This window comes from Mus pahari, chromosome 23 (genome assembly GCF_900095145.1).
Source record: "Mus pahari chromosome 23, PAHARI_EIJ_v1.1, whole genome shotgun sequence".
Lineage (NCBI taxonomy): Eukaryota > Metazoa > Chordata > Mammalia > Rodentia > Muridae > Mus > Mus pahari.
This window is the reverse complement of record NC_034612.1, coordinates 25,355,108-25,362,730: the sequence shown is the minus strand read 5'-3', so window position 1 is coordinate 25,362,730 and position 7,623 is coordinate 25,355,108. Positions and strand designations below refer to the sequence as shown.

Sequence of the window (7,623 nt, the reverse complement as noted above, 5' to 3'; positions counted from 1 at the left end):
AAAAAAAAAAAAAAAAAAAAAAAAAAAAACAACTCTGTGACCAAGAGTTTCAGGGTCAGCTAAATCTACACAGCAAATTCCAGAATATTCAGGGCTACACAGAGAGGCCTTGTCTCACAACCCCCAACCCCTACAAAGAAAAAGATGTAAAGAAAGAAATAGATAAAGAGAAAACAGAAGTTCTACAGAACAAGGTAAGGGAGAGCCTGGACCAAAGACAACGTGGATAGCGAGTCTAATGCTGAGCAAAACAAGGAACACACAAAATCACAACAAAGCAAAATCAAGACACAAAAATAGACACTTTAGGATTTGTTTTCCAGTTTTTCAATTTTTATTTTATGTGTACGGGGCACTGGCTGCATATACCACCTGTGCACCACATATCTACCTGGTGCCAGCAGAGGCCAGAACAGGGCACCAGATCTCCTGGAACTGGAGTTACAGACGGTTGTGAGCCACCATGTGGGGGCTGGGAACTGAACTCAGGTCCTCCGGAACAGCATCCACTGCTCAAAACTGCTGAGCCATCAAAACTGCTGAGCCATCAAAACTGCTGTGCCATCTCTCCAGCCCTACGATTCGTTTGTATAAAGTTCAAAATCCCTAAAAATGATCAGAGTGGTGGTAAGAAATACATGAGCGAGTGGCCACTCCCGGAGAGGAGGGCAGACTGGCACAGCGTCTTCAGAGTCAGTAATGCTCTCTTCCTGGCCCCTAGTGTTTGCAACTCACTCACCAGACAGGGACTCACTGTGCAGCCCAGGCTGGCTTAGACTTCCCTCCCACTTCAGTCTCCTGAGTGCTGGGATCACATGTATGTGTCACCCACCCAGCTAGACCTAGGTCTATGTGCCAAGGACCTGGTTTATAGTTATTAGACTGCTATGTTCTGGTTTGATTATGTTTCTATACATATATACATACGTTTTTTTTCAGTACAAAAGATGTAATCTAGAGCCTCAAGCATTAGGCAAGAGATCAACCCCAGATTCATACCCCCAACCTTCTTATATATTCTAAGAGGTTTGTTTACATGTTCGAATGCCTTGCCTGCATGCATGCCTGTGCACCATGCGCATGCCTGACAGAGGATCCCTGCAACTGGAGCTACAGGCAGTTTGAGAGCCACCGTGTGGGTGCTGGAAACCAAACCGAGATGTTCTGCAAGAGCAGCAAGTAGGGCTGGAGAGTTGGCTCAGCGGTTAAGAGCACTGACTGCTCTTCCTAAGGTCCTGAGTTCAAATCCCAGCAACCACATGGTGGCTCGCAACCATCCGTAACAAGATCTGACGCCCTCTTCTGGGGTGTCTGAAGACAGCTACAGTGTACTTACATATAATAAAGAAATAAAAATCCTCTAAAAAAAAAAAGAGCAGCAAGTACCTGAGTACCTGACCCATTTTTCCAGCCCCTTATCACATATTTTAAATAAACTGATTATTATGTGTGCACAATGGGGGAGGGGCCCATGTGGAGATTAAAGGATAAAGCTCCCTCCCTCTGCCTTCACATGGGTTCTGAGTACTGAAATAAGGTTGCTAGGCAAATGCAGCAACCATCAGCACCCCATAGATCTTTTTCTTTAAAAACTCTATTTTACTCTTATTTCTGTGTGTGTGCCTGTGCGTGTGTGCATGTGAGCCCATCTATGGGGACCAGAAGGGGGTGTCAAATCTCTTGTAGCTGGAGGTACAGACCACCAGGGGCAATCCCAGTGCTTAGAAGGAGAGAGGAGGTGGTGAACTGGGAACTAGCATAGATTACATACCCCTCTGAGTCTACACAGAGCTACCACACAGTAGTCTAGAAAGCAAGATGGGGGCTAGAGCAGTGCTGAGCACATTTGCTGCTTTTCTGAAGGACTTACGCTCCAGCCCAGAACACACACAGCAGCTCATATCTGTCTGTAATTCTAGTTCCATGGGAACAGATATGCATTCCTGGCCTCTGCAGGCAAAAATACACATGCACATAAAATAAAAATAAATAATATTTTTCAAATGTGGAGGAGCTGGAGAGATGGTTCTGCAGCTAGGGAGTGTCTACCGCTCTTTCAGAGGCTCTGGATTTGATTTCCAGTACCTAGATGGTGACTCAGCCATCCAGGACCCCAGCTCCGAGGGATCTGAAGCCCTCGTCCTACCTTCCTGGGCATCAGGCATGAATATGGTACGCTTGTATACATGCAGGCAGAACAGCCATAATGAAAAGGAAAAAACATATGCAGGAAAAATACAGGTGTTTGGTTTCTGACCCCCAGACAGACACTGGACAGAGGTGACCATTTTACTCAAAGCAGGGCTCTCCCAGAATTCCTCAGTCCCTACCTGGCAAACCCTGCCCCCAACCCTGAGCTTTCCAGCCCAGGGACTGGGCTGCCCTTCCCCACGAGGGTCTTCCAGACTTTTTTCTCCTTCTCTCTTTCTCTCCCCTCCCTCCCCCCAGCCCCAAGCCCACTCCATCTCCCCACCCTTCTCTCTCCCCACGGTGACTTTCCTGGTCTCTGTCCTTGGGGGCCAATGAGCTCCCCGAGAGCAGCTTCCCAATAAACCTGCCAATCTATAATCTAATCTGGCTTGAACTGGCTCACACCACCCTGAGAAAGGACCTAGCAACAGGAATGGGACTGAAGCCGCCGTCTAACTAAAGAGAATAAAGGGGCAAATGATAAAAGGAGGGCCTTGTACAGACTCTACCTAGAGAGCCTGAGGCCTTTTCAGAGAAATAAATTCCTCTATATGAGTTCAAGGCCAGCCTGGTCTACAGAGTGAGTTCCAGGACAGCCAGTGCTACACAGAGAAACCCTGTCTCGAAAAACCGAACAACAACAACAAAAAAATTCCTTTATAATTAAAAGATGCAAGAAACAGAAACTAAGAAAATGGTCTCTTAACTGTCCCCCACCGCACCCCTGCGGCCACTGCCCCCACCACTCACCTCCTTGCTATCTGTTACAGGCACCCATTTGAATATCCTCAGGGATGTGTCGCCCACTGTCACCCATTTCTTCTCCCTAGAAGATAAGCATTAATTAGGATTAATAAAGCACGTTTCTTGTTTATCCACGATGCGTTCTGCGTCTCAGCCGACTGCTCCTCTGATCGGGAAGGCCTTCTAGACTTCTCTATCAGCTAACCCCTGAAGACAGGTTTGGACCAGAGGGAGCAGCCAGACAGGGATGGAAGGGGGGGGGGGGGGGGCTCTCACAGGCATGCTTGTAACCTTAGCACTTGGAGGCTGAGGCAGGAGGACAAACTGGGGGTGGAGGAAGACATGAAAGGCACTGAATGTGGCTCAGTCTAACAGGCTTATTAGCATGTACAGGTCCCGACTTTGATCACCACCAGAAAGAAGTCAATGAGGATCTTGGAGATAACTTCTAAGTTTCTCTAGGTTGCCCTGTTCATCTTCCATCTCAGGGTCCCTCCAAAGGAAGAACGATCACAAGAAAGGAACAGGTAGCATTTGCATGCTGGGTAACTGAGATTACTCATGGGGAAAAACTACAGCTTGGTAGCTGCCTTTGATTCTCTGGCCAGGAACTACAACAGTGGGAGGAGGCACTAGTGTAGCCTGGCCAAGGCTATGGGCTCCACCCCCAGCATACAAACAAAACTAACCCTCCCTGCCTCCCTGAGGCAGATCTAACCCTCCCTGCCTTCCTGAGGCAGATGTGGCAGATTTACCACCCTACTAGGAAAGCAAGAGAAACGTGCGTGGCTTTTACTCAAGATCACCATGCCACGAACTATGAAGGCCTCGAATGTTTCTAAACCCAAATGAGCCAGGTGTGCCCTCCACTCATTCAGCATTTCTCCTCTGTGTGTGTGTGTGTGTGTGTGTGTGTGTGTGTGTGTGAGTGAGGGGGGTCCTAGGAGGGAGACAGGGATGGAATTCAGGGCCTTGGCCATGCTAAGCAAGTACTTTACCACCAAGCAACATCCCTACTCGCTCAAAATGCTTGTTTTGCCTTTTTTGTTCTCTTAAAATGCTTAGACTGGCCTTAAACTTGTGATCCTCCTGCCTCAGCTTCCTGAGTAGTTGAGCTTACAGGTCTACAGTATTTGGCCCATTTCACTATGTTGCTTAGGCCTGAAGTCCCCAGCTCTTCCTTGAGTAGCTAAGGGACTATAGGTGTGTTTTGATGCAGTGTTAGTAGTTTTGAGTTAAGAAGTCAAACATGGGGCTGGGGTAGATATAGTTCAGTGCCAGAGAAATCACCACGAGTGAGCAAGGCTGTGGGCGCTACCCTCAGAATTAGGGGATGGGAGTTGGTTCAAATATGTGGAATGTCTTGCAGTTCAACCTAACATAATAAAGGAAAATCCTGTGAAGGTGACCTTCACTAGAATTTCATAATGTGTCTCTAAGGAACTGACATTGAAGTTTCTTTTGAGCATTTTATTATTTTTATGTGTGGGTGCTTTACATGTGTGTCTGTGCTTCACACATGTGCAGTGCCCATAGATGCCAGAGGACACGGTATCCCACGGGACTGGAGAACAGCTTCCTGTCAGCTGCCATGTGGTGGAAGGAATTGAATTCAGGTCCTCTGCAAGAGCAGCGAGGTGCTTTCGACCACTGAGCCATTTTTCTAGCCTCCGCACTTTCCCTCAGCAATAAAAAACAAAAGGGGGTGGAGACTTGAGAATTACATAGGAGCAGGGGAATACCAGAAGATGTAGATTTTTTTCCAGCACTTGGGAAGCACAGATGGGTCTTTGAGAGTTCAAGGCCACCCTGGCCTACAAAGTGAGTTCCAGGACAGCCAAAGAATTTGAGACACTGATTCAAAAACAAACCAACCACTCTAGCGGTATTTTAGTCACTGGGTAAACTGAGGCAGAAGGATCACTGCAAGCCTAAAGCCTGCCTGCGGTCCTCAGGGGGCTCCGGTCAAAACACAATAACGAAATTACAAATCATTAAGTGAAGTGAATGGCTCAAGGGCTTGGTTCAGAACGGTTTAACGCAATGAGATCGTGACCTAAATTGTTGGCTAAATCTGGGTTTGCAATAAACTTTTGCAGGGTCGGGGTACCCAAGACGCCAAGCGCAAACGTATGGCGAGTGGGCTGGCTGAGGGCCCAAGATGTGCGGATATCAGCAATTTCTGTCCCCCGAGTGCCGTGTTTACAAACTTCCGCTTAATTTCGACCCCTTATATCGCCTAACACTCGGCAACAACGGCCATCGCCGGACAGTTGTGATGCGCAGGAGCGGAAACCGAGCCGGGAGCCGCCAAGCAGCAGTTCCGCGAGGTCCCCGCCGGAAGTGCAACTGCGCAGCGCCAGGCCCCGCCCCAGGCAGAGCGGCCGGAAGCGGCTAATGACAGCTAGTGGGAGGGGCCGTGAGCCTACCGGATTTCTGATTGGCTACGGGGAACGCGGACTCTGACTTCACGCCGACACCGGCGCGCCCCGCTTTCGCTTTTTGGCTCCGGCCCCCTCCCCCCAAGGGCCGGCCTCTTGGTTCCCACCCTGCCTGGACGTGTCGGGCGAGCCTCGACGCCGGCTTTCCCGCGACCCCACGTCAGCAGCCCCTCCGCTCCCGCCCCTCACCATTTCCGCACTTTCTCGATGGCCGCCATCACCTTCTTGATGTCATCTTTGGCCCGGCTACGGGTCTCGGCCCGGACCGAACGGCCCGACATGGCGGCGGCGGGGAGTGGCTGGGGGCCGGGACACTGCTCCCAAGACGCGGGCTATCACGCGCCTCACCGCGTCGCCGTCCACCCGCTGCCACCGCAGCACGTCACCGCGGCCGTCGCCCCCCCCCTCCGTGCGCGCGTGCGCGAGAGGACGCGCGCACCCGCCCGCCCCTTGGGCCCTCGAGGCCTCAGCGCGCTTGCGCACCCGCCCGGGGGCGTCCCTGCTGTGCGCCTCCGGAGACCCGTAGCCTTGTCGCCAGCAGGCCGAGCCCAGTGTCGCCCGCACGTGGTGTGGCCAGGCGAGGCTGCGAGGGCGGTGGTGGGATGAGATTTCGAAGTCACCACGTTCCCTGCCTGCTGCTTCAGTGCAAGCCCGGGGATTTTCTGTACTGTAGACCAGGCCAACCTCGAATTCACAGCCACCTGATTCCGCCTCTCCGGTGGTGCTCTGTGCCATGGCATTTGACCAGGAAATTTTATTTCATTTTGCTTTTCCGAGACAGGGTTTCTTTCTCTGTGTAGCCCTGGCTGTCCTGCAACTCTCTTTGTAGACCAGGCTGGCCCCACCTGCTTCTGCCTCCCGAGTGCTGGAATCCAAGGGGTGAGCCACCACACGCGTTGGAATTTTTTTTTTTTTTTTTTTTTAAGTGTATGTGGCATAGAGGACAATTTTAGGAGTTAGTTCTCACTAGTAAGTTTTAGGCTGGTATCAAGTCCTTTAATTCCCCCATGACTCCTGACCCTTAAAGGAACCCTTCAAGGAACTATTTATGCGCTGCATGTCCACCTAACGGGAGACCTCTGTCATCACTGTCTAAATAGCTGTGTTCCAGAGTCAATATCACACCTTTCTTCATTTTGACTTCTGGTCTTCAAATTCTCGGTTACCCACCTGGAAATTTCTTCTGATTGAATCAACTTCTTTTCCAGCATCCAGGTCACACTGCGGTTCTTCCTGAGTATTTTGCACCTGGCTCATGCTTTTAGCACTCTACTTCACTGTCATGGAATTCAGTTCTGGATAAAACATTGCCTGTGTTCTGTGCATTGGACCAAGTACTAAGGACATAAATGTTTCTCCTTTGAAAGAACTTAGGGACCAGGGATTGTGATGAACACATTTACCCCAGCATTATGGAGGCAGAGGCAGGTGGATCCCTGAGTTCAAGGCCAGCCTGGTCTTCAGAGTGAATTCCAGGACAACTAGGGATATGCAGACATGTCTGGGGGGTTGAGGAAGGACAAAAAGAGAAAAGAGGTGAGTGAAAAGCAGTGATAACAGACACAATAGAAGGCACAAAGGCACACGGTGACCTACAGCTGACATCACATGCTCCAGAGGTACTTGTTTGAATGAACATTGACTTTTACTTGCAGTTCCAGGAAAATCAAGAGTTCAAAGTCAACGTTTAAAGTTTGAGGCCAGTTTAAGCTGCATGAGATCCATCAAAGAAGAGGGAGAGGAAGTGTGTCTCCCAATGACTGTGTAACTTATCCCAAACTTGACGGAGCTTCTGATTCATGATTCCCAGCCTTTCAGTTGAGCATGTTTACTGGTAAGGGATTCCTAAACAGTTTCTGCAGGGTAGGTGGGAAGGGCCCAGGTAACAAATGCAGGGAAATGATTACTGTTAAAAATAACTGGATCAAATTCAAATGACAAGTGAACCCAGGGCTTACATTATGCCCTACATCGAAGGATACAATGAAGATGCTCTCACTGCAACGGAGATGAAAATTAAGACCAAGAAAAGAATGCAAGGCAGAGCAACAGTGTGCTAAGCTTCACTGCTTATCTCCATGGACATCCACTCCCCAAACCAGTACAAGTACAAGGCTACCCCTTGACAGCTATGCTCAGTTTCTCTCCCCACCTAAGTCCAAGCCATTGCCAGCAAGAACTCCCTCTGCTGTTCATGTTTCTCTGCCACCTTCTTTAAATTTAATTTAAAAGAAAAAAGATTTTTTGA

General features: G+C 49.6%; 1 protein-coding gene across 1 annotated transcript in view; it reads right to left on the bottom strand.

Moving 5' to 3' along the window:
• Positions 1 to 5,794, bottom strand: part of Bcl7b (BAF chromatin remodeling complex subunit BCL7B) — a 14,207-nt gene extending 8,413 nt beyond the window's left edge. The window contains exons 1-2 of the mRNA XM_021186779.2: positions 5,565 to 5,794; positions 2,941 to 3,016 (exon numbers count right to left, since the gene is read on the bottom strand). Of these exons, the coding sequence (XP_021042438.1) occupies positions 2,941 to 3,016; positions 5,565 to 5,656 (168 nt within the window). The 5' untranslated portion in view covers positions 5,657 to 5,794. The remainder of the gene's footprint in view (positions 1 to 2,940; positions 3,017 to 5,564) is intronic.
• Between the last annotated feature and the right edge of the window lie 1,829 nt (positions 5,795 to 7,623).